General features: G+C 39.8%; 1 protein-coding gene and 1 long non-coding RNA gene across 21 annotated transcripts in view; one reads left to right on the top strand and one right to left on the bottom strand.

Moving 5' to 3' along the window:
• NEB (nebulin) overlaps nt 1-26928 on the top strand; it is a 215212-nt gene that overhangs the window by 186733 nt on the left and 1551 nt on the right. For 3 of the 20 annotated variants that reach the window (XM_059167362.1, XM_059167344.1, XM_059167345.1), the window contains 24 exons: nt 418-522; nt 1909-2013; nt 3433-3543; nt 3979-4089; nt 4584-4697; nt 5442-5546; nt 9062-9166; nt 9705-9809; nt 10458-10550; nt 11626-11718; nt 13792-13884; nt 14397-14489; nt 15470-15562; nt 17322-17414; nt 18402-18494; nt 19065-19157; nt 20860-20952; nt 21248-21340; nt 21682-21774; nt 22772-22879; nt 22984-23167; nt 23689-23781; nt 24612-24767; nt 25056-25162. In XM_059167362.1, the coding sequence (XP_059023345.1) occupies nt 418-522; nt 1909-2013; nt 3433-3543; nt 3979-4089; nt 4584-4697; nt 5442-5546; nt 9062-9166; nt 9705-9809; nt 10458-10550; nt 11626-11718; nt 13792-13884; nt 14397-14489; nt 15470-15562; nt 17322-17414; nt 18402-18494; nt 19065-19157; nt 20860-20952; nt 21248-21340; nt 21682-21774; nt 22772-22879; nt 22984-23167; nt 23689-23781; nt 24612-24767; nt 25056-25162 (2532 nt within the window). The remainder of the gene's footprint in view (nt 1-417; nt 523-1908; nt 2014-3432; nt 3544-3978; nt 4090-4583; nt 4698-5441; nt 5547-9061; nt 9167-9704; nt 9810-10457; nt 10551-11625; nt 11719-13791; nt 13885-14396; nt 14490-15469; nt 15563-17321; nt 17415-18401; nt 18495-19064; nt 19158-20859; nt 20953-21247; nt 21341-21681; nt 21775-22771; nt 22880-22983; nt 23168-23688; nt 23782-24611; nt 24768-25055; nt 25163-26928) is intronic. The other 17 variants (XM_059167346.1, XM_059167347.1, XM_059167348.1 and 14 more) reach the window with 17 other exon arrangements.
• On the bottom strand, nt 9158-18951 carry LOC131827222 (uncharacterized). Its single transcript, XR_009351950.1, has 3 exons — nt 18804-18951; nt 10648-10773; nt 9158-10506 (listed from the first exon to the last, which is right to left on the bottom strand). It is a non-coding gene; the product is annotated as an uncharacterized LOC131827222 (long non-coding RNA).

Here is a 26928-nt window from a genome sequence, read left to right on the forward strand (position 1 = left end):
CATCCTTCCAGGTTATGGCATTAGTCTACCAACTCTCCACGGATTGTGACACCTCTCAGAATGTGAAAAAGCTTTTGTTCTTAGAATATTTAATCTTTTTATTTTCCAATTGACTAAACCCTTCCCTCCTTCGAAGAACATAGAATTGTGGTTTGGAATAATTTCTTTCAATTTTGACTTTTCACACCTCCTTTGCATATGCCATATAACCTAAGGACTGGCCATCCGGTATTAACTGGGCAGTTCTGGACATGGCTCTTCCTCCTCTGACACATTTGTGTAACCCCCCATTTAGTGTTTGCTGCTCTTAGTGTGGACTTGACAATGCTGCTGTGTAAATGTCTAACCTAAAGAGGAAAAACCGAAATGCTGAGCAGCTTTTCCAGCGCGTGTGCCTTTGTGCCTTCTTCCCCTCAGTACCAGTACAAGAAGAACTATGAGAAGAGTAAAGGCCACTACCACACGATACCTGATAACCTGGAGCAGCTTCATCTCAAGGAGGCCACAGAGCTGCAGAGCATAGTAAGTCAGTCCAAACTGTTTCCTGATGTGCGTTCAGCTACAGTGTCAAAAATGTTCATAAATGCCCCCTACGAATGGTAGTTAATAATTTTAGTAATGATTGCTGGAGGAAAATATCCAAGGATATAGGTGAGCTTGGAATTTAGCAGCATTTTGAAACAAAATTTTATGCTATAAATAACAGCATCAACACATACTGAAGAAATAGTCCCTGTGCATGCAGTGTGTGTTATTCAGATCACTGATGGGCTGAAAGCAAAAAGATTATGCCATGAGGGGGATAATCCCCTTGCAGTAACCCCAATTGTTCCCTCATGAGACTGCACCCCAGCTTAGGAAACCTTGCAATGATGGGAGAGAGCCTTTGGAGGATTTTGAGCAGAAAAGTAACATGATTAGATCGACCATTGAAATATTTGTGGGTATTTAAGGAATCGAAAATTTGTAAAATAATGAAGATTCTCAAAAGAAAGGACTCAGAGAAAGAGTTTACTATCACATGACTTCCTCTGTCACATAACCAGAATTATTTAGGTTCCCTGTTGGGCATTAACAGAAAGGGAAAAATTACTAGAAGTGTCTTCATGTCAACTGTGAAGCAGCCCGTGCCCCCAGATTTCTGTTTTCAGCAAGATTGCTGAGACTGAGCATTGCCATGAAGATGTTGTGTGGACAAGGGCCTCTGCCTCTCTGACTTTCCATTTCTGAATATCTGTGGGCCGCCCCCACTCCTAATTGCATGTCCTCCCCCTCCTTCGGAGTGGGGCATTGTATGTGTAAGGATGAGGATACTGTATTCGTAAAATAGCACTGGGGCTCTTTTGAGAACATCAGATTTCTTAGTAAGTCAGTCGACAGGTAAACCAGTTCTCATTTTTATATGAACTACTATTGGCTGCATTGAATATGGGGCTGATTATGACCTAGATCCTGTTCTTGACATAGAAAGTTGTATGTGTTAGCTCTCGAATAGAGAGCCCAGGTCGCCGATAAAAGTCCTCAGGAAAGACAAACTAGAGATCTTTCCCAGAAATATTGACAGATGCTGTAGTTACAGTGTTCACATCTACACCTATCAGATCTCAGCCGACCTTCTTAGATGGGTGACGGTCCCCATGTATTTCCTTCCCTTGGTCTGTCTCTCAGCTGATTCTTCGGCAATGATTTTTTTGTTTCCTTGAGTTGAACACAAATTTGATTTAAGGGTGTTTTCTCCCACGCAACAACAAAAAAGGTACTAGATCTGAAACATAAGAACCTGTTTTGAGTGGCAATGAGATGCCACCATGTGGACTAGTATATCAGTTAAAAAATACTATCCCTACACTAGTCTCTGTCTGGGAATTGGCTGGAGGAGATCTATCTAATAAGCCTCTTTATCACTAGGTGAAATACAAAGAAAAGTATGAAAAGGAACGAGGAAAGCCCATGTTGGACTTTGAAACACCAACGTACATCACTGCCAAAGAGTCTCAGCAAATGCAAAGTGGGGTAAGTCCTATGAAACACATCACACAACAAACATGCCATCAAGCTGTTCAAGACCAGCTCTGCTCACACACATGTATCCAGCTTTCTGTTATCCAAAAGTAGTAGATGATGGAACTTGTTTTCATGTGCTCACTAAAATGTTTCCATATCAAATCTTGTGATTCAGTTATACTAAATGTTCCAAACAGTAAATATTTAGCATCTATGTTTTATTTCAACTCTTTTATTTTCATAGTATTAGAACAGAGCAGACTAGTAACTCTGAGATTATATTGAATATAATACAAATTTTTCTTTGATAAATGATAAGTTTGCTCTGCACAGACCCACCCTTGGCTTTAGATTACTTTTAATAGGAAGTCCCAGGCCAAACAAAAGAGTAATGATCAAGATGTTTATCAAAACATCAGATGTCAAGATGCCATATTTCCTATATTAGAAATGTAAGCACAAGTATCTTTAAAACATCTTTTTATTCCTTTTTAACCAAAGACAGAGAACAATGGAATCTTATTTTGAATTTTAGAAAGTCTGTTTTCATTAGGAAACAGACTTATTTTGGGTTGTTTTTTACTTCTCCCCTGTAGGGCAGATCCCCAACCATAAAGATAAATGGTTATTAATAAAGTAGTACTTTGTGAAGCTTTCTGGTGTTAAAGAAGGCCAAATAGTCAAAAGTTTAACATAACTTCATAAAACTGGTGAATCTGGGTAAAGGGTTTATGGAAGTTCCTTGTACTAGTCTTGCAGCTTTTCTGTAAGTTTAAAATTCTATCGAAATTAAAAATTATTAAAATGGAGTTCTAGCATTTATTCTAAATCTCCGGATGAGACATCCTAGACCAGGGATTGGAGAGGAGATGGGGGAGCTTGTGACTCTCAGTGGAGGACAAAATCTTAGGATTTCTCCATGTTTTCATTGGCCATTTTATTCAGAGATTACAAATAAGAAGTCATGATTATTAAAAAGGCCAAATTTGCATTTCGTGCCCTCAGGCTCTTCTTCCTCTGCAGTGTTACTTTCCTCTTTCTTACTTTTAGTTCAGAAGTAAACTCTTGTTGCCTCAGGAGAGATGACAGGGGATTCAGAGTCTTGGTGGCACAGGCTTCCTTCCACTGTCCTTCCCTGCCATGAGGCAGACAGTGGGGCAGCCCCAGATGCAGTGCTGGACATATGAATGAGGAGCCCAACAAGGCTTCTCAAATTCTGAGTTTCCTTGAGGCCGTTTGTTGTAAACAAAATATTTCCAGAACAACCAGACTACCTTTCAAACGTGTGACCTTTAGCAAAACTATGATCCAGTTAAGGGGTCATACAATGAAGGACCGTCTTGTAATTTTTTTTTCTTCCTAGGTATGAGAAATAAGTTGTAATAAAGATTCTTTTTTAAATTTGTGTTTCCTTCTTAATCACATTAGAAAGAATATAGGAGAGATTATGAAGAGTCCATTAAAGGCAGAAACCTGACAGGCCTGGAGGTCACACCAGCTTTACTACATGTCAAATATGCAACCAAAATAGCCAGCGAGGTAGTGCCCACGTGGTCTTTGCTTTCGCTCTTGATCCCAATAATTGCACTAATGACACTCATCAGTGTGATCCTTCTGCCATTTTCATCACCATCTAACTTTTGCGGGTTTCAAGTTGGGTTCACATGTGTTTGGTATTACCACCTAATCTCTTACCCACATTAATTCTTCTCATTTTTTAACTGAATACCTAACGAAATGTGCTAGTTTCTTATTTGATATTTCATATCAACTGATGAGGCTTATACTCCACCTTTATCATATCTTTAATCACTAAACTGTCACTACTTAAAACTAGAGGTTTTTTTGTTTTTGTTTTTGTTTTAAACTGGGGGGTTTGGTTTTGTTTTTTGTCTTTGCTTGTTTTTCCTCTTTACCCAGGAGGAATGATCCAGGCTTTCTGGTCAGTGTTGTTGCTTTTGTTTTGTGATACAGAAAGAATACAGGAAAGACCTAGAGGAAAGCATCCGTGGGAAGGGTCTCAGTGAAATGGAAGACACGCCTGACATGCTGAGAGCAAAGAATGCCACTCAGATCCTCAACGAGGTAGGATCGGAGCATCTTCTCCTCCCTAGCCAAGTTACACAAAAAATAAAAGAGAAAGAAGAGAGATAGAAGTTTGAATTTCAAATTCCATATCCAACATGGTTATTAACTGTTAAATAAAATATATTTCAGTTTCCAGTGAGTTAATATTATCGTTTGTGTCCATTGGCTGTCATAATCTGTTAATCTATCTAATAGGATTTGATTTGATCATGAACCATTTGGTGTGTTCATTTAAATTAAAAAACCACACTGGAGTGTTATGCACCTCAGTTCAGGACTAGCTATATAGCAAACCAGATTTAAAATGTCCTTTTTACTTTAAGTAGAGAATGCTAAAAGTGTTCAAAAGGAAGCCTTACATGTTGACGGGGAATAGCAAAGGTGAACACTAGCAACCAAATAGTGGTATAGTACATAGATTTACAGTCTCTTTGTGCATTGACTACCTTGTCGTGGAAGTTGGGTAACTCTTGTTTTAAATGCTGCTACAGAAAGAATATAAGAGAGACTTGGAGCTAGAAGTCAAAGGAAGAGGCCTGAATGCCATGGCCAATGAAACTCCCGACTTTATGAGGGCCAAGAATGCTACTGATATTGCCAGCCAGGTCAGTGCTACTGTTCCATGTCAACCTTTTAAAAAAGAAAAGAAAAGAATAAAAGTGATTACAAGGTCACAGTGTTGTCTTTCTATTATCTTGCTTGGTTGATTAATAGTACTGTGTCTAGAGTGGCACTTTAAAAATATCTACCTGGTGAAATCCATTCTGATAGAAGGAGCAGAGGCCTTTTTTTCATCTGTCTTTCTGAGTCTATAGCCACAAAAGACATTCAGAGCAAAGGGGAATTTGGGGAGCTGGAAGCTAGGACAGATTCAGACATCCTGGTCTGGTTTCTTAGTCGATACCCACAGCTCCATTCGGCACCAAGAATTCCTTGTTTAGGACATTTGGGGAGTTCTTTCTTTGCCTTCTCTCAGGATCTAAATTTAAAAGGTAGTTTTTAACATCCCACATTATCTTTTGCTTATTTGTTCTGCTCCCAGCTCTTAGGTATGTAAACAGTCCATACCTTACTCCGTGTTGATCATCTATCTCTCTCCTTTCCCACTCTTTCTCTCTCCCCCAGCCCCTGTGCCCAACTAGATAGTAAGTCTTTCAACAACTAGGACTCAACCTTTCTGAATCTCACTCTTTAGTACGAAGCTATAAGCACAAGAGGAAAAACTATATGTTGAGTCTCAAATGAATGAATCCTTTTGGAAAAGAAATATTGACCACCTCATACTCAAATGAAATCAACAAATATGTACATTGCAAACATTTACCTAAGTGTTGGGTGTTCTTTTGCAGATTAAGTATAAGCAGTTAGCAGAAATGGAAAAAGCCAATTTCACTTCTGTGGTTGATACTCCAGAGATCATTCATGCCCAGCAAGTCAAGAACCTTTCAAGCCAGGTAAGGACGTTCATCGCAATATCACTCATAAACCCCAGTCATGAAGTCTTTCCATTAATACCCAAGTAGGCTCTTTCAAATCACAGATTTGCCCAGTAAAGGAGAAGGGATTCATCTGCGATGCAAGTTTGAGTCAGAGGTCAGATTTCGCATCAGAATAAAGATAGATTTCATGAGGGAACTTGAGGTACTGAGGAACTCTTACATGGTAGCATCTGTGTTAACGAAACAGTATTTTAACCTGTAAAATCTCCTCTAACATGGATGTAAACTGTATGTGTGAATCTGGAAGGAACAAAATAGATAATCCATACCTGGACTGTCAAGCTCCTTAACCAGATTGACCTCGGGCATCCCCAGCAACCACTCGATCTAACCCTACTTCCTCCGTGAGGGATAACTCTGAAAATGGAGGAAAGGACGATGTCTTTCAAACACCAGGATATACCCCTGTTGGCTTTAATCTTCAGTGATATCAGAGATCTGCAATTTAAGAAGCTCCCAACTGTCTTCTGAGCAATGAATTATAAATCCATAGTGGCCTGAGACGGGCTGTGCTTTATAAACACAGGGGAGTATAGGTTTCCTGGCCCACCCTGGAATTCTGAAGCTAGTTATCCTGATGTTGGCCCTGGAAATCTGTTTTTATTTGTTTCTTTGTTTGTTTTTGTTTTATTTAATCATCACAGGTGATCTCTTAATGGCCAGTTGGGTCAGGGGAATCATGGATTTAAGTCCTTCGTTAGCAACATATATATTTTATATCCTAAAATAAGAAATGAAGAAGTATCAGTAGAGAATGGTTTATTTAAGAAACAGATATATTCAAATGGGAGAAACAAACCCTTTGGGGGGAGGTGGGGTAAGGAAGCATTTTATTACCAAAATTATCTGGGCCCCAAACTACCACGTTGTGTTCATTGAAGGAGGCTAATGTTCTTGAGGCTGTGAGAGGTTTGTCAGCCCTATAACCTTGAGCCTTTTCCCACTGCTAATCTTTAAGGAAAACCCCAGAGCATAGGCCTATTCCAGGGAAGAGTGAAGCAGCTCACTCTGTTCTCTTGGAGCTTTCCCCCGCCGGGTTCCTCAAGGCCTAAGACATGGCCAGGCAGGTTTCTTCCTTCCGGGTTCAGATTAGTATTTACCTTTCAGTGGCACAGAGGTACTGGTGCTTTCTACAAAATTGCTTCTCCATTTGCAGTGAAAAGTATGTATTTTATGAATTGTAAGTCTCATACTGGGGAGTCAGTGCAAGCACTGTGAACAGACCTACAAATTCAGGATAATATACTAAGTACTTCCTAATGCCTTTCCTCTCAGAATACCCGCCAAATTCCAAGTGCAAGCTAACCACTCCTCTTAGTGACTAGCACTAGTTTAGCAAATCAGCTAAGGCAGCTTTTGCCTAATCTTAAGAAAATGAAACAAAAAGAAAAGGAGGACTGGTCTTACCCCTTTCCCAGGACAGCGAGAACTATTTGTCTTATGTTTGCATAACTAAGAGGAGTCATTCAGGTGATTTTTTCTGGAACAAGGAAGGTGGTGAGCAGCTTTCTTCCCAGAAATCTTTGTTTTAACTGGTTTCCTGTTCAAAGTCTAGACTGAAATCTCTTATTGGTTGAAAGGGCTTCTTTGTTGCCTTCAAGGAGATTAAATCTATCAATGCATAAATGTAATTCGTAATTTGTGTGTAATACAATTTAGATGAAAGAGATATAGAAGGAATAGTTTCATCCCCTTGCAAATTAGTGAGCCTTTCCTCAGCCCTCCACACCCAAATTTCCCTGAAAAGAGGAAGAAACTGGAGCTAAATAAAGATGGAGAGAAAATTGAAAGGACTCAGTGACCAGCAGTACTCTGGCCCTAAGGTGGAGTAAGTGTTCTGACTACTGATTGCAGAAGTGAATCTGTTCAGTCACGGGGGCTGATGGCATAGGTGTGGGGGGAGGAGGAGGCAGAGTGGTGCCAAAGTGGGGTGTCTCTCAACTAGATGGGGGGACCAGATGTGGGCCCATGACCAGGTGTAAGCTGGTGGCCCTGGCGGTGAAAGAATTCACCTGAGGCAAAAGAATTCTACCTGAGGTAGAAGTTTGCCTCAGACACCACAGGGGTGAAGGGCAGTCTTCGAGGAGGTGGTGGGTGGGGGCTGTTTCTCAAGGGGTAAGATGCGGAGGGCAAGTTACGGAATTCTCCCTGTTTGGTAAATGCGCCTCATTGTTAGTCATCCACTGGTCAGTTAGGGTTTGTGGATATTTTCAGCTGGGTCTCCTTATAGGCTTTTCTGCATCCAATTGATCAAGCCTGTTTGCCTGCCAGCGGCCTGCATGGGGCCAGGACAGGAAAGCCCAAGAACGGTGATGGCTGGCTCACCCATGGCTAGTCAGGTCATAATGGTGGCCCCAGGTCTGTTCCGTAGAGCCTCTAGTCAGAGACGCATTCTGGAAGCGACTGCTGGTCCTGCCTGCCTCTTGTGTCTGGTAGCCAGGAACTCCAACATACCTGTGCAGAGCGCAGCAAAAATCTCCTTGCCAGCAGCTTTACAGAGGCCTGCTGATGGCTCTTAACCCTCCTGCTTTTCTCTCCCTGCCTGTTGGTCATGTGGCTCCTGGCTAAACAGCCCCATCCGCTTCAGAGTAGACCCCCCCATTGCCAGGAGCCTGGTTGTCTGTCACCTTCCTCTGTGTGGACCAGCCAGCCAGGGCCTCCTTCTGCTGTGTTTGCCGTGACAATGGGTTTTAGTAAATGCCCAGACTCAGTTCTCCAAGTAAGAAAAGACATGGTGCTCACTAACCACAAGAGGGCTCTGCTTTAGAACTCCCTAACATCCATGAACTGTCCTGAAACTACAAAGGACTTTCTGCTGAACAGGAACGGCAATTGTAGGTTCCATTGGCCCATTTCCCTGTGGTAGTCATGTAAGGGCCTATTTAGCCAGAGCAGCTCCATCTCAGTTGAACAGCCATTTTGTTGTTTATGCATTAAAACTTAAACTGACCCTGTCCCCCTGCCCCTCCGGTCAGAGGACTTACTTAAAAGCAAGTCCGGGTAACCAGTCCCAGGTAACAGAGCCCAAATACAAGGGCGGGTCAGGCCAGGTGGAGACATCCAATCAGTGGGGCGCACATACTGTCTCCCTAGCTACCAAGAAGTGTGGGCCCCGCCTTTTGGGTGCCAAGGTGTTATCCTAGTTCAAATAGCTACTGTGGGGTGAATTGTAATTCAATTGGCCACCCCTGTGGGACCTGGCATGACTGTGCAGCTTTCTCTGTGTATTACAATCTCATTGGCCACCTGTGTGTGGCCAGACTCAACCACATGGCCTTTGCCCTTTAAAAGTTCGTCTGTAAGGCAGGGAGGGGTCACCCTCTCTGTAAGAGGCAGCCCCGAAGGGTCGGTTTAATTCTCGATGCTTGGCGAGAAATAAAGTTTTGCTTGATCTTCACTTTGTATCAGTCTCACTCCTTTGATCACGGACCCATCAGTCACCATCCTTATTTCTTGAACTCTGTTTTCAGAAAAAGTACAAGGAAGATGCAGAGAAGTGCATGTCCTATTATGAGACTGTTTTGGACACCCCAGAGATACAGAGAGTCCGGGAGAACCAAAAGAACTTCAGCCTTGTAAGTTTTTATTGACTCTAAGACACAGCCCACTGATACCTGGGATGGGGGGGCACAGTGGATGCCTCTGGGCATAGACAATGGGCCTTGCCTCCGAGAGGGGGCTGCAGGGCCGCCCTCTGCAACTCCCACCTGTGGGCCAGGAAACATGTGCTCCATTTTTCTTCAAGATCACCTTATAGTCCCCAAATCACAGCATGAAATATACCACTGTTGCTTTGTTAGTGGCTTCTTGTCACTGTATGTGAACTATCGCCATCTTCTATTAGTGGCAACATCTGTCTTTTTCAAAATTAATTCAGGCAGGGATGCATTTTTTTTAAATCTAACTTGACACTTTACCATTTTTAGGGTTTTTAAAATAATTTTACAACATTTTTATTAAAGAATTTCCCTTCAGCTCTCTGACTATGATTATTATGGCATAGTTTGGGTTTTGTTTTGATTTGGATTTTAACTTCCCTTACACAATAGAGACAATTTAAAATATATTTTAAAATGTTGAAATCTTAACAAGATGTTTACTCTTTCTTCATAGCTCCAATACCAGTGTGACCTTAAAAACAGTAAAGGAAAAGTTACAGTTGTTCAAGACACGCCAGAAATACTGCGTGTTAAAGAAAATCAAAAGAATTTCAGCTCGGTATATTTACTATTTATTTTCCATTTAATGCTAACCTAATACTTGCATTCTCCTCCTTAAAAATATGCTAGCCTCATGTTGATTCAGACAATTAACACCTAACCTCCCCAGTTAATACTAGAGGTTATTTGATAAAATTTCCCATACTTTGCTCTAAAAACATCACTCCAGAAAGCATTTGAAATAACACCTTAAATCTGCTAACTGAGTAACTTTTTTCTTTTTAATTTTTTTAATCCCACAGCAATAACATGTGTTGTCTTGCTCCATGAAGATGGATTTCTTCTTGACATTGTGATTTCTCCTATTATCCTTCCCCTGAATAAAATGACTTTACATTTCTTTAATGGATTTTGTTTCCTATGAGAGGGGTCTTTTTAAATCAGCATTTTCCCAGTTTTTCTCATCCTGTATTACTACAGTACAATAATTTTAAAAGAAATCTCAAGATCTGGGAAGTTGTCCATGTTGTAAATATGGCAGGAGTTCTGATGCTGACGTGGAAGATGTCAGATTCTCTGGCACACGGCTAAGAACATTCTCTAGTGTCTTTTGTTTTCACAGAAGCCATGTTTCCTAGTCTTCCTCCAGGAATTGCTGGGCTTTCTTTTCTTCTGTGTAACATTGTCCTGATTCTGAATGCCCCAGGTTTTATACAAAGAGGATGTCTCGCCAGGAACGGCCATCGGAAAGACCCCTGAGATGATGAGAGTGAAGCAAACACAGGATCACATTAGCTCGGTAAAGACACGCCCCACACTCCCCCCCCAGGGACCCCGCCCAGTCCCTCCCCCAGAGACTCATCTGCTGAGTTTTCTGCCTGCCTCAGATCATTTACTTTGAGGGCCGAGCTGCACTCAAAATTTTTGTCACCAGAAGCAGCTGAAGCTGCTGAAATAGGTGCTGTGGTGAGGGCCATCCCCCAGTCAGTGCAGCCCAGGCTGGTGGCAGGAAGGGAGGTTACCTGTGGGAAACAAAAAGGCCGGTGTCAGAGCAAACCAGAGCTGGACCGTGGTTAAAGTGATCAAAACAGGTTTTATGCAGGACTGTTGCAATAAGGGAAAGAGATCTCAGTATGGAACTGGGCTGAATTCCAAAAACTGCAAGGAAAATTAAGGATTTCTAATTAGAGGGGGTGACGGTGGGGTGGAAAAGGAGGCCGGCGGGGGAATAGAAAATCAAAGAAAATATCGGGTAAGAGGGGTTCTGCCTGAACCTGCCTAACATAATTTTTGCTGGTGGCAGGCCAGGGTGATCAGACGTTGCCTGGTGGGGCTAGTGGAGTAAGGAATTTGGTCAGATATCAAGGGTGAAGACATACCAAGGGTAGGGGGGTTTCTGGCTAAACTGACTTAGCAGGATTCTTGCTAAAATCAGGCGATACAGAGATAGACTCGGAAGTCCAAAAGTCGAGACCTGTTTGGGAAGAAGATTCAGAGGACCCTGACTGAAGTTGAATCAGAGAGAGACTCCTTGTCACTTGTAAGAAAATAGAATATGTTAAAGTCGAAAATTCAAACTTCCTGGATATATGTTGTGAACGTATTTGTCCTAGCCAAACAAACTGTAGGATAGAACATCTGAGTGCACAGGAAAGATAAGGGGCTATAGTCTGAGTAGGGACTCCCTCGCTACCTCACCCCTAACGGACAGGAGAGCGACCAAGAGTCCTTGCCCATGGCATTGTTCCCTGACCCGGTGTTGGAATGAAGCCCCGTGCACACTAAGTATAGTTTGTATTACTTAAACTGTGACTTTACAAACTGCAGAGCTCCTAACCAAACACATGGATGTGTTCCCACTTTTATATTTGCAGGTGAAGTATAAGGAAGCCATTGGCCAAGGAACCCCAATTCCTGACCTGCCAGAAGTAAAACGTGTCAAAGAGACACAGAAGCACATTAGCTCGGTAATGGCCCGTGGGCTCAGCGTATTTGTGTACCCAGTCACCTCCTAGTTGCTCCCTAGCTCCAGGAGTGGGGTGAATGGTGGGCTGGGAATGAGGTGAACCTCCCTCCATGCTAGCTAAAAAACCTCTGTCTTCACACCATTCAGAAGGGACTTGGCTTCTTTAATGATCACGCCTGCACTTTCTAGAGTAAAAAGTGCCAGTGGTAGAAATTAGGTTATCGGACTGATCTGGAGTTAAAAGATATAAACATAAAAATGACAAAGTATTATACATTTCATGTATATTATGATATATTAGATAATTGGTATATAAATTTTAATTTTATATAATTATCTATAACATACATACATAATATTACATAATATCATATGTAATATTTTGTGTTTCTCCAGTGTATATATTTGCGTGTATGTGTCTCTTGGGACACTCTCCTCTGTCTGGAAAAACTCTAGGTAGACTTTTGAAGTCTCTGCAGTCTTCTCCTCTCCCTTTCAAGAACTTTTGCCCCATATCCTCTGCTATTTTGCAGATGCCGTGTATGTTAAGGTGCTGGCTGTCCTCCCTCTACCCACAATGACATACTATATTTTAAGCATGTTCTCTGTGAGGAATTTCAGGCACCTGTGATAGTGGATATGTGTCAGGGGGTGTGCCTCACACCTTAAATAATCAGGTTAAGCATACGTTTCTCCCGACCTCTGTCAGGTTAGCTCAGTCTCTGGCCCCCATCCCAACACATACACACATACACACTCTCTCTCTCTCACTCTCACTCACTTACTCACTCACCCACTCAGCTTTCCCATCCATAAGCACATTGCAAGCAGTCGCTGGCTGCTAGCAAGAGACCCTGTGGAGTTTGGGAGATAGTTTATGGCCAATGAAAGCTGACGGCCTTGGACTTAGAGATTCTGCTTGTCACTAGATGACTGAATTCTCATTTTGTTACCATTGGGAAACACTTGCTATTTCTCTTGCAAGTTGTTCATATTATTTAGATCTCTTTCCTATCTCACTCTTCTCTTATATTCTGGCTTCCTTGTGGTACAAATTATGTAGAATCTTGCGTCCACATATACACACACAAATGCCTTTAGTCACATTTAATTGCAACTTCCTGTCTCTCTCTGATTATGTTTTGTTCTGTTATCCATGATCTCGGTTCTGCTGCTTTGCTGGGTAAAGAAACACAAGTTTATATTTAAAAAGCAGATTTTTAAAGATCTCTCAAGGTTTCCCAGCAAAACAAAGATAGCACCCCTAGTTTGTCCGTGATCTGGGGAATTAACCTGTGACTTAAACCCCCTGCACTGTTCCTGTTGCTCCCAACCCACTCTCAAGTATACCCTTGACCCATTTATTTAAAAAGAATTCATTCATATCTTTAGGCTGACAAATCTTAAGCGGGAAGAAGGAAAAGAAGGGGGCCAGAGGTTCAGGAAGTTCCTTACTCTCTTTCTTAAAATTTATAGACCTTTGATATGACCCCTAAAAAATAGAGACTTCCCTCAGTTTGAGAAACACTAGTTTACATGCTCCAACAACCATCGTAGGAATTTCAAGGTCAGATGCTCTTTCTGAAAAATATACTTTTAAGTCTCCTCATATTAAGAGTACCTACAGACTAGGCGCCCCCTAGGAATTTTCAGTAGAAAATACAAAACAAACTTTCCAAACCTGAAGGAATAGAGTATCATATGATTAGAAAATTTTAAACCAAGGAACCCATTTATTAAGTACAAATCTGTTTACCCACTAATACTAAATGTTGTGAAATGGTTCAGTTTTTCTCAATGTTGAATTTAGTATTTTTTTAATGCATTTTAGGAATGTTCTAAGTGTTGACAATAGAAAATGCGTAATTTAGTACCAAGTGTTCGAGGGTAGTAAAGTCACTTTTGAAGAGGGAACATAAATATTTGTGGAATTTGTTTTCCTTCTTCCTTGAGTGTCATACTTGAAAGCTAGATTGTTTTTAGGAGTTTCCACCACGTAGCTCACAGATATAGCTGTAATCCAAAGGATTCATGGTCATTTCACCTTTTTGGTTATTCTAATTATCATCTACAGGTTATGTACAAAGAAAACTTGGGAACAGGCATTCCAACCCCTGTCACTCCAGAGATTGAGAGAGTCAAACGCAATCAAGAGAACTTTAGCTCGGTATTTACAAATATATCAAATAATTTGAAACTGTTTCCCCACTTAAAAGTCTATCAGAATAACCCATTTTTTCAAAAAGTAACATCTTAATTCTCTGTGTGTGTGTATGTGTGTTGGGGCATGGGGATGGGGGGCAGTGTTATTAACTGACCAGAACCATCTGGACTTACAGAAAGTGATTCACTGTTCTGGTGGTACTTTAACATTTTTAGCTAATGACAAGTGTGAAAACTTAGATCTAAAACACTGTAAGTAGAATTAACACAAAATTCCCCATCATCATACTCATTTCCTGTAACTTCAGTGCTTTGTGGTATACTTTTTTATCCCCAGAATTAACATGGTAGAGTTTATCATTAAAGTTGTGAAGAAAAAGTAAAAGCATTATCCTTACTAAATATACTCACTAAGAGACTCCCTCTTCACACAAACAACCTGCCCCTAATTTTTTCCCTTCCTTAATCTTTGTGCCTGTTTTGAATGTCTTCTGGGTACTTTCTTATATCTCACAGGTTTTGTACAAAGAAAATTTGGGGAAAGGAACCCCAACACCTATCACTCCAGAGATTGAGAGAGTCAAACGCAATCAAGAGAACTTTAGCTCGGTATTTCTTAGGGGGCAAAAAATAAAATCCCTTAATTCTTATCTCAAATAATATTTTTTAACACATTACAAACACGGTTTTTCTTCCTGTAAAATTACTAAATTCATATAATGAAGATAATGATACCAAATATTACCTTAGTTTTCAACCCAAACCTAATGTAGTATTTACTTGAGTTCTGGTGTGAAATTTTAACTGTGTTTTCCCTGAAACATAATGATAGATCACTTTCCTTAAAAACCCATAATACTCAGTGTTTGTTCCTCCTTCCCCAAACCCTCATTTAATAATAACAGGAATTTCTAACTGGTGTGACACAAATCGAAAGTAAAAATCTAACATCGCTTTAAAAGGCCAATGTTAACTAGAATTTTATTTGTACTTATTCTGGCTCTGTTTGATGTATTTCTTGTGTTTGTAGCATTTTGTAAAAGAGTGTGATTCTTAAATATTTTCATTCAAGAGATGGAAGAAATATTTACAGTTAAGACAGAAATGTGGCTCAGCTATTATTTTTTGTATACCGTGAAAGATAGAATTGAACTTCCCTTTGGAATAGTTTAAGGATTATCGAAAGCTAATATTTATTTAGCTTTTAATATTAATAATATTTATTTTATTCCCCCAAACCTCTCTCTCTTTCTATCTGGTTCCCTAATTGAGTTACCAGCTCATTATGGATATTAATTTCAATCAACTTGAATATTATTTGATAAGGCCTCATCCTTCTGTCTTTGAGTGAAGACCTGTAAGTGACTCTTGCCTGCAGCCTAGCAGCTGTGTCTTTATTAATGCCACTCAGACAGACATCGCACTGTATGTGACGAAATGTCAAAGATGGTCAGTTGTCCTATTTCTTAAAGTTGTCTTGGCCTCATATGCCATTACAAAAACAAAAAAACTTTTAGGGACTGTTTTGAAGATCAGGTTACCTAAAAGATGGGTCCAAGCTGATGTGATTATTGGTTTTGTGCACACAGATTTTGTACAAAGAGAACTTGAGCAAGGGGACCCCCATTGCTGTCACTCCTGAGATGGAGCGAGTCAAACGCAATCAAGAAAACTTTAGCTCGGTATTCGGGAGAAAGCTCCTTTAATTCCATATTTTAAAAATAATAATTTTCTAAAAAACAACTTCTCACTATTAGTCCCTTTAAAATAATCAATTTAACATTTTTAAGATTTCATCAACTGAATTCTGTTTTCCACGTCATTTACTTACCATTTTATTCTAACATTTTATACCTTCCATAATAGTCCCGTAAAACGTTTAATTGGTTCCTTTCCTTCTCTTTTCAACTTCTGTGTTGCTGCTGGGACTTTTGAAGTTCATTGGTGTCCAAAAAACCCAAGCACTGTAGGTCTTATTTACTTGGGACTCTTAACTTGATGCTTCTTGGTTAGCTTTGTCCAGAAACACAGTACCCAAGGCCACATGTAGAAATAGTGGCTCTTGATTGGGAATGACAGTTACCTTTTTTTTTTTTTTTGGCGGGGGGGGGGGGGAATGCCAGTTACCTTAACCTAGATCCTATCTGGTTAAACACATGACAGAAAAAGAAAGTAGCTCAGTGTTGGAACCCAAAGCAGCCTTATCTTGATACTTGTGCTACAAGCCATTCCATGAATAGAAATCCAGACCTTCTGATTTCTTTTAAATATACAAATCAGATCATAAACTTATATTTAATGTTACTTTTTGTTAATATTGTTGAAAATTCTGTAATAGTCTGTAAAACTTATGTATAAGGATCTTAAGAGTTACTTCCACCTGAGATAGAAAATCAAATGTCAATAGTGAAATTTAGCTGGATATTTTGGGGGCAGGGGAGCAGAGCAGGGTTTTGATCCAAAGTAGTTTTTGTGAGTTCAGATATTTTCAGAAAGTTTGATCCTTCCATATGATTAGATCAGTAACTTTCTTTGGTCCCACTGTCTTTTGGTTTGGTTTTGTTTTGCTTTCCTTCGTTTCTAATTACTGTTGACTAACAACTTTTCAACTTTGTTAAATTGTCAATGTAAATTAGTTTCACTTTTGGAATGTTCACTGTTTTCCCTGTGGGATGATGGTGATGATGGTGGTGGTGGTGGTGATGATGATGATGATGATTTCTTCTTTTGGAAGAATAAGGTTTGCATTAATTTTCAAAGTTATATTTTTTTCTTGTATATTAGAGTAAGTGTATTGTTTATATCTGAGATCTTAATGGTCCCAATGATCCCAGACAATTTTTTTTTCCTACGTAATCATTTGTGTTTATTGTTACACAGGTTGCATTTAGGCAGAATTGTCCGGTGGTTTATATAGCTTCTAAGATTCCATGGGAAAAAATTAGTACTGCGTATTAAAACATTAACTTTCAGACTTGACCACCTCCATAACTTGGATTTACTCAACAAGGACCAATTTTGCTATACTACACAGATTTGGCCTAGGATTTTAAATATCTGTTATTCTGCAAAACAGATGTTCTATGTAGGGAAGATAAGTATTTGCCAATCTAATTTAAAAATAATTTTCTTATTATACACTAAGCACTTTAGTGCTCTTATGAAATTATTTGTAATTTTTTCCTTAATTCCCAACATGGGGAACACACCTTCAATATAATATGAGTTAATAGTGAGGAGAATATCAAATGCACTGAAACCATAGCTAAGGAAATACAGAGCATATGTTCATCCCGATCTGTGTGGAAGAAACAGGTTGACTTGGTGAATTTGTCATTCCATTTGATGTCTGTAGTCTCATACTAGGGTTCCTACAGGACAGATGAAAGGGCTGTTTTGACTGCTCTTGTTTTTTTCTGCATGCTTTCTTGTGTTGTACAGGTGTTGTATAAAGAAAACCCCGGGAAAGGGATCCCAATTCCCATCACTCCAGAGATGGAGAGAGTCAAACACAATCAAGAAAACTTTAGTTCGGTATTTAAAAGGAAAAAATTCCCTTTAACTATTTTTAAACCAAAAATTAATGGCTATATTTTAAATCTAATCAGCTTATCCCAATACAAATTCTGACATGTCTTGTTCACAACTTAATGCTGCCCTTTCCTGTGAATCCGTTTCCCCATTTTGGTTAAACATTAATACCATCATTTGACTTAAAAAAAAAAAAAAAAGTGTTCAGTAGTATATCCTAGCCCTTAAAAACATAACCTTCTCAGTGTCTAAGCACCCACATTTATCCTGCTTTGGCAAATTTGATGTGGACGTAAAGCTTACCAAAATGTACTTAGCAAAAATCGAACTATCGGCCTCACTTCCTGCTCTAACTTTCTCTGTCCCTACTGGTATTCGTACAGATCTTGTGACTTTTTTAGCATTCTGTCATTGCTCTCCATTGCTTTAAAAATAATTAATTCTTCCCAATATGTTCATGAAAACTAAAAATTAAATACTTGGACTTCTTTTGAAACTCAACAAAAGAAGGTTTGTGCACATGTACCTTTATTTATACAGTGTTTATTAAAAACCCAGATATCTTTATGTGGTTTATTAATAACATTTCCAAATCAAAAATAACTTCCTCGGTTCTCCCTTTTGTCTCTTAACATTTTTACTCTTTTTCTTCCTCATAACAAACTGGGCAGGGCAGGGGGGTTACTAATTGTTCCCTTCCATGGTGCACTCTTGCTCCGAGCTACAGAGATTAATTCAATCAACAAAATAACAAAACTTTCTTTTCCTATCTCTTAGTTTTTTGCTGCTCTTTCCTGCATTCCCTTACTTAAAAGTGTGTCTTTAGGCTCCTACAGGTTGGATCTAGAAGCTTCTGGTATTTCCCTTCCTCCTACCTGTTCTCTTCCTCTTTGCCCTTCTCTCCCTACTTCTCCCTACTTCTGTTCCCTCCACAAAAGGGGGACAGTCGTTGATCGCTCTCCTTGTTCTGGATGCTTTCTTATTATACAGGTGCTATACAAGGAAAACCTGGGGACTGGAATTCCAATCTCCATCACTCCTGAGATGCAGAGAGTCAAACAGAATCAAGAAAATCTTAGCTCGGTATTTTGGAAAGAAAGTGAAAAGAAGATGCCACTTAACCTCATAATTATATAATACTTAACATTTATTCCTTTTTAAAACCCACTACCCTTCCTTTGTTTCTAATATACCTCACTTAGCAAAAGGACAATACTTTTTGCATTTTTATGTTACTACTATGGATTCAACTTTTTAAAACATTTTAGTTCTGATAGTGATTCCATCTGGTTTTCTTTAAATATATATATTTTTAACTTGCTTGGATAACAACAAAACTGAGTTCTAACAATCTCAAGCCCCCATGCGATTGTCGGAAGGCACTGTACTCACAGAAGCAATGAAATAACATGAGTAGCTGACAGCCTTTCCCCAGCAGCTGAGGTCCTTGCTGCCCTAGAGACTCTGCTTCCCCAGCCAAACCTTTGCCGCCATTAAAGTAGTTTGTGGCAGCTTGCCAACCCGTTAACTCCCGGCTCCCTGGACTACTGTGTCATTGGGTAACAAGGAAGTTGAACTCACACTTACAATCTTAAAACAAACGAAATGGAACTTAACTTTTTTTTTTTTCTGAATGCTTTTCTCATTACACAGGTGTTGTACAAAGAAAATATGGGCAAGGGAACCCCTTTACCTGTCACTCCAGAGATGGAGAGAGTCAAACACAATCAAGAAAATATTAGCTCGGTACTTTGGCAAGAAAAGAAAAAGCTACTTCTTTTAATGATTTAAAATAATACTTATTAATCCTACTTTTTAAAAAAACTTAAATTTTGTGAATTTTGTTGATCCCATTTATCTTTCTCTCCTAGAAGACTACTCTTAGCTTTAACCCCATAATAACAAGATTGCTTTAATCTGTAAAGTTCTAATATCAGGAAGTAACAGATTTTCCAATAAAATGTCCTTTCACTCATCTGTCCCCAAACTTACTGTCTATCATCCTCAAGGTCTCTTTGTTTTATGTACTCCTGAAATCTGGGGGATGGCATCATAGGTATGAGAGCTCTTTCTGGAAAATTGGAGTTGTGATCTTGTTTGTTTCTGCACCTATGACTTTAGGTTCTAATTTACCCTGTCAGATTTAGACAAAGAGATCTTGGGAAAAATAACCCCTGATCCTCTCTTACAAGGATAATGACATTTCTTTTCTATTTGGTATTTTAAAAAATATATATATATATAAATCCACTTGTTCTTTTAGTTTGCTTAGATAACAACAAAATTGAGTTCTAACAATCTCAAATCCCCCATGTGCTTGTTCGGAGGTACTACGCTCAGAGAAATGAAAAAATTAAGATCCACTAGTGGTTTCAGAAAGTAATTTATCAATTTACATAAAAATGAAGTGTCACTTAAACTGTTTTTTGCTTTAGCAGTTTTAGTTGTTTTGTCTTCACTGTGGTCTGTAACTGCTAACTTTTAGCAACTCATTTCCTGTAAGCCTGTGCTCTGTGACCTACGTTTATAATGTAGCGGGGGTTGGGATTTGTACGGGAAGATGTTAGCTCATGTTAGGCAGAACCTGGTGGGCCTCCACATGAACGGTGTCCGCAGCTTTCTCCTGCACTAAAGTGCGTAGCACCAGAATTAGCCAGGGTATTTGTTAGGTCAGACTGCTGGGTGCTGTCCCACAGTTTCTCATTCTGTGGGTCTGGTGTGGGGCCAGATGATTTGTGATTCTAGCAAGTGCTCGGGTGATGCTGACCTTTCTGTTCAGGGACCCCACTTTAAGAAACGCTACTTTAGCAGACTCTTTCTCTTGAATGCCATCTCCCAAACCTCCTGTGTCCCCATGAATGACACTGGACAGAGACACTGAGGTAAAGGATTCATCATGACACTAGTGATACAATTGCTGAAAATGTTTTTCTTTACTGATATGTTTGGTGAACTAAAGCAGGAGGCAGAGCATAGAAGACAGCAGGGGAAAAAAAAGAGTAGGAGGAATCCTTGTTTTGGGTTTTATGGATGTGTCTCTAGAGGAGTTTAAGTGCTACAAGACAGGCCAGTCTGCCATAGAGGGAGCGGCCCCACCTTCTCAGTGTCCGTCAATCACATGCCCTTCAGTCCTGTTAAGATGATCTGTCTGGGGCTTGAAATGCATAGATGAACAGTGAAATGAAGGCCTTCTCTCATCCCTTTTGGGTACTCTGCAAGTTCTGTCTTGCAGTCTGCCAGGATTTCAGGGCATGGTCCTATACTGGAAATGTCTGTCTTGCTGTAACTACACTCAACTTCATTTAGACACCTGCTCCTTTCCACCTAACCTTATTGCCCAAGTGGTTTGGCACCCTGAGCCTCATAACAAATAATCTGTTCCATTTAATCTTTTGGTAACTGTATTTTTTTTTCTTTTTGCCTTTTTGGATCCACTGGACTCATGTAGGTTTTGTACAAAGAAAGTGTGGGGAAAGCGACCCCAACCCCTGTCACGCCAGAGATGCAGAGAGTCAAACGCAATCAAGAGAACATTAGCTCGGTATTGTCTTGAGAAACGAAAGTGTTTTTAATTTTGCAAAGTAACCCCTGCAGTTTGGCCTGCTCCTAACTCCATCCCAGGTTAAAAACAAGCAAAATGCCAGTTTTTAAGAATCCCCTGTAAATAATATACGACACTTACTATTGCCATTAACTGGTGTTAAGCTTTCTTCTTGAGAGCTGTTCTCACTCATGTAACAGATTAAATATGGAGTTTTCACCCCAAAATTGGATTATGTTGAATGGCTTGAATATTACCTCTTCGTGATTTTCGGGTCCAACTTTGTATCTCACAGGTGTTATACAAAGAGAACCTGGGGAAAGCGACCCCTACACCCTTTACTCCTGAGATGGAAAGAGTCAAACGCAATCAAGAAAACCTTAGCTCGGTATTTCGGAGAGGAAAAAAAGAAATTGTTACACTTTTAATAAGCCTGGCAAATATGGTTATATCACTAATTTATCGCATAGTTTTCCAAAAACTTCCACTTATTTTTAAAAATTCTTCTTTACCCACTTAAAAACAAACCAACCCACCCCACCCTACCAGCTCAACTGATTTAATTCTTTTTTCATCTTGTGCTTTATACAATAACATTTTAATGGCTTTATCTTCCTGACGTGTTTCTTATAGAGTGTGATTTAATTGAGCTGTAACACCAGCTAGATGACGGTTTTCAGAACTGGTTTTCTGCTCTCTGATGTCTGGATGCTCTCTTGGCTCCTCTAGGTATTATACAAAGAGAATATGAGAAAAGCAACTCCGACACCGGTTACTCCAGAGATGGAGCGAGCTAAGCGCAACCAAGAAAACATTAGCTCGGTATTGTTTAGGATTAAACACAGGAGTAGTGCAACGACTTGGAAAATAACATTTTAACATATAAACACGCCTTTCTCATTCAGCTGGGAAACACACTAAAATTAAAAAAAAAAAATGCAACATCTTGAAAAATAACATTTTAACACCATAAAAATTTCTGTGCACCTTATTCAACTGAAAATTTACTTTAAAATTAACAGAACCGTGCTTTTAAATTCCAAATGATCATACTAAGAAATAACAATTGCCAGTGTTTTCCTTTTGTTTTACTGGGGGGGTGGGTAGTCTTACATAACCAACTGTAACAAATTGACTTCCTAACATCTCAATCTTTTGCTCCTCTTTATTTTTAAGGTACTTTATGAAACAGGTAATATTCTGAGACGGATGCCACCTTTGGCTTTGATATTTTGGGTTTTTCATGTCTAGAGGACTTTGATTTCTGTATTAACATTGGTTTATGAAATCTAGGCATAAACCTATGAATACGATCGCTTGTTGGAAAGGTACTTGTTTTGGAGCATCTGGCTGGCTCAGGAGAGCACGCAGCTCTTGACGTCAGGGTCATGAGCTAAAGCACCATGCTAGGTGCAGAGACTACTTAATTGAACTTTAAATTTTAAAACAATAGTAGTTTTGAATGTCAGAATCCCATCTAGTATCAAATACCATACAATCTGCTGGTGCTGCAATTCCTAGCAAATTCCAAAGAATACTTTCTTCCTATCCTCTTTGAAATTCTATGCCTTGTGTCCTTTGAAAATGAAAGTTATACTTTCAAAGTCAAAACGTCCTTTCTCTCCTAAGGAGAGTCCTGCCCATTCATCCTCATGCTTACCTGTTCTACTGTTAGTCAAGGGCATCACTGGGTCCTTTCAGATGAGTCAAGCTTCCCTCCCCAGCTACTTTTATCCCCATGTGTTGGAAAAGTTTTTAAGGCTTCAGAATTAGAACACTACCATGACCTGTACTTAATTCACGGTCTCTCCTCTGTCAGGTTCTCTATTCTGATAGCTTCCGGAAACAAATACAAGGCAAAGCTGCCTACGTCTTGGACACTCCAGAAATGAGACGGGTACGGGAAACCCAACGCCACATCTCAACGGTGAGTCAGCGATTTCTAAGGAGTGATTGGCCAGTCTGCTGGATCGTCTGGAAAAGGAAGTGATCACACCATCGTATTTTCACAAAATCAATTCATGATTTCAGGTGAAATATCATGAAGACTTTGAGAAACACAAGGGTTGCTTCACACCAGTGGTGACAGACCCTATCACTGAACGAGTAAAGAAGAACACACAGGATTTCAGTGACATTAACTACCGAGGTATTCAGAGAAAGGTGGTAGAAATGGAACAAAAACGGAATGACCAGGATCAGGAGACTATTACAGGTATATGAGCGCTTGGGGTGGGAGGTGCAGAGGGAATCATCTTTAAGGGCTAGAAGAACAAGAGTGGCATTAGTCATAGGAAGCTAAAGGATAAAGCACTTCAGCCTGTGTTTTCACCAGCTGTAAAACCAAACTATTATTTCACAGCTTGCAAAGCTGGTATCTTTCCTACCTTAGGCTTTATTCTCTGAGAAGTCATGACCAGAAATAAGCTAAGTTGGTGTTCGTCCTCCTGTGGTTAAGTTCATGCCTTGCTTTCCAAGCTATTAGGAGTCCTCTAAGAATACCTGTTTTGGGGGCGCCTGGGTGGCTCAGTGGTTAGGCCTCTGCCTTCGGCTCGGATCGTGGTCTCAGGGTCCTGGGATTGGGCCCCGCGTCGGGCTCTCTGCTCGGCAGGGAGCCAGCTTCCCCCTATCTCTGCCTACTTGTGATCTCTTTCTCTGTCAAATAAATAAATAAAATCTTGGAAAAAAAAAAAAAAAAGAATACCTGTTTTGATCCTTGATCTCACCTGCTTGCAGGTTTTCGTGTCTGGCGTACTAATCCTGGCTCAGTGTTTGACTATGATCCAGCAGAAGACAACATTCAATCACGAAGCTTACACATAATTAATGGTATGTTATAGCATACAACATGAAGGTCACCATTTAATGGGCTAGTGTCAATGACCTCTAGGAAACTAGAGTTGTCAGTGTTCTGATTTGTCCTTCAGCATAAAAACACTGCTGACTAGTGGGACGGTATCATTTTCCAGACAAATTTAAGTCAGGGAAAGGATTGTCTTACTGCCTCTGTGTAAATCTTCTTCAGGCCCCATTATTACCATTTTGTTTCTAAAGAAGAAAAAGTAGTACATCTTTCTATTTGAGAAATGGGGGAAAAAAACAAAGGGAAGAGAATGAATTTGACCTTTGGCAACCTTCTGAAGATTCCTGTCATCAAGGAAGATTGTTAATTCAACAAAATAAGCCATGCCTTTAGGTCTTCTTTTCATGTTAAAAATGTAGAGTAGTAAGTAATGCCTGTCCTTAAAGGATTTATACTGTAGTCTGCTGATGGAGAGAAGTCAGTCAGTGGTTACACCCTGACATGCAGTTTCAAAGGCCAGCACACAAATTGTGGGAACTCAGGTAAAAGGCATCTGAATTCATTTGGGGACATGAAGTAGGCCATTATGAAGTTGAAGGTGGAGTTTGAATGTGAGTTTTTGTGAGCCAGGAAAATGGGCAGGGTGGAGGGAAGGAGTTGTGGTCCAACACAGCCTCTGGGATTTGAACCTGGCTGTACAATTCAGCAGTTATGTGACCTCTGGTAAGGTACTTACACTGTCACATGGAAATGAGGATGGCAGCCATACATAGGGTTTTGAGGGTTTAATTCATGGGAATCTACTGAAAATCATACCTAGCGCCAATTCATGCCTGTTGGCCCCCCTTCCCGCCAGCGCAAGCGCAGCGCCGGAGCCGGGAGCATTCTCGGTCGGCCAGTGCACTGAGCATCAGCGGAGGCGAGGACAAGTCTGAGCACTCGGAAGCCGCCGACCAGCGCCTCTCCACCTACAGTGACGGCGGCGGGGTCTTCTTCTCGGCAACCTCCTCAGGTACAAGCAGGCAGCCTGCCCGCTTGCCCAGTTACTAGCGCAGATGCTTTGAGTTAAAAAACTAAAACCAAACAAAACCAGATCATTTCTTCTGATGAGAAAAGACTAGAATTGTGGAGAGGTACACGAAACCAGATGTTTTATTTTCATTAACTTTATTAGAGCCTCCTTTCTTGGAAATCACTCTTAAGTTAGGGGACAAGAGGGTACTGCTCAGCTGTTTGACACAAGTTAAGTGATGTCTAATCACCTTTTCTTCTTACAAACTACCTTCCCCCCACCTTTTAGCTTACAAACATGCAAAAACCACGGAGCTCCCACAACAGCGATCCTCTTCAGTTGCCACTCAGCAGACAACAGTATCCTCCATCCCGTCACACCCGTCTACCGCTGGGGTAGGTGACCAGCCAAGAGCTTCCTCCAGGCATTCTTACCTCTCCAAATGTGCAGTAATGATTAACAGTATTCTGGGTGGGGGGTGGTTTTTTCTTTTTCAGCCAAACCTATTTTATGAAATGCTCTTTTAATACATCTCCTGTTACCAAAAATACCAGAAACCCTTCATTACCAAACTCAGACTGACTAAAATGATCATTTTGGGGCTCACTGGTCCTATTACATGAAAGTATCTGCTGCTTGTAATCATTCTTCAAGAATATGTACATGTGTGCATGTGTCACACATATAAATATGTCATTATGTTAGATCTCCCTTGTTACTATATTGAAGAGATAAATCAATCATGCTTACAATTCACCAGACTACTTTAAAAACTCTTAGTTTAAAACCCTGGATTCATCCACAATGCCACAAAAACATAATTCTTCAGGGTTGAGGTGTATGTGTTTATATGAAAAAAATATTTGCATGAAGAAAATGCTCTTTACTAAAAGACAAAGATGTCAAGTATTGAGACATCTCTCCTGAAATCATAAATGCAAGGCAACGCCAGTCAAAATCCTAGAAGCATTATATATATTAATCCTTACATTTATTTTAAAGAATGATCTAATTTGAAAAGGACGATAGAAAATTATTAACTGGGGGAGCCTGGGTGGCTCAATCGGTTAAGCATCTGCCTTTGGCTCAGGTCATGATCCCAGTGTCCTAGGATCGAGCCCCATGTCAGGCTCCCTGCTCAGCTAGGAGCCTGCTTCTCCTTCTCCCTCTGCTGCTCTCCCTGCTCATTCTCTCTCTTTCTCAAATAAATAAATATTTAAAAAAATTATTAACTGGATAAGAGCAAAACATACTATAAAGCTATTATTAAATATGGATTTAGCAGGGGAATAGATATGAAAATAGATGAGGTCCAGAAATGGACCCTAAAGGGATTACAAATCAACAGGGGGAAAAAAATCAAAATTGTAAAATACTTGAGAAAAGTAGATACTAATTTTATAGTGTTGGGGACAGGAAAGGCCTTCCTCAACAGGTTCTAGAACCTAGGAATGTGAAAAGAAATGACTGCATATTTGACCATAAAATTTTACATTTTTTATAACAAAAACATGTCAAACTGGGGGAAAATAGTCACAGCATACATAACAAAAAGATTTATAGCTAAAAGAGCCTAACACTCAAAAAAATTCATTGGCAAGTTATTCTCCTTCTGGTCAAAATAAAAAAGACCTGGAAGCAAATGATTCTACAACTTACAGCAAAAGAAACAGAAATAGCCAACAAAAAAGATGTCTACCATAACTGCAAACCAGGAATATGAAAACTAAAACAATAAGTACTAGATTATTATGGTAGCAAATTTTTTTGAAAATTAAAATGCACGTACCACTTGACTTACTTTTTTCACCTTTAAAAGTTTTTTCTAAAATACTTGCCTAAAGGCAAACATTAGGGGATTAGTGTAAGAAAAAATGGCTAACAATTAAATGTCTAGAAATATAGAAATGGCTAATTTGTGATCTTACTAAAATACAGAATTCTCTGTAGCAGTAAAAAGTCTATCAATCTGTATTTATACGGAAAAGCCCTGAAGCTATATTAAATGGAAAGAATAGGCCAGAGTATTAATCAGAGTAATCGTTTTATATATGTAGGCGGGACGGGGAACCCTATCCTCGAATATGACTATATGTGTGTATATTTTGGGATGCTAGGAAAAAATATGCAAGTTACATACCAAATTACTAACGAGTACCTG

The sequence above is a fragment of the Mustela lutreola genome, chromosome 3, assembly GCF_030435805.1.
Source record: "Mustela lutreola isolate mMusLut2 chromosome 3, mMusLut2.pri, whole genome shotgun sequence".
NCBI lineage: Eukaryota > Metazoa > Chordata > Mammalia > Carnivora > Mustelidae > Mustela > Mustela lutreola.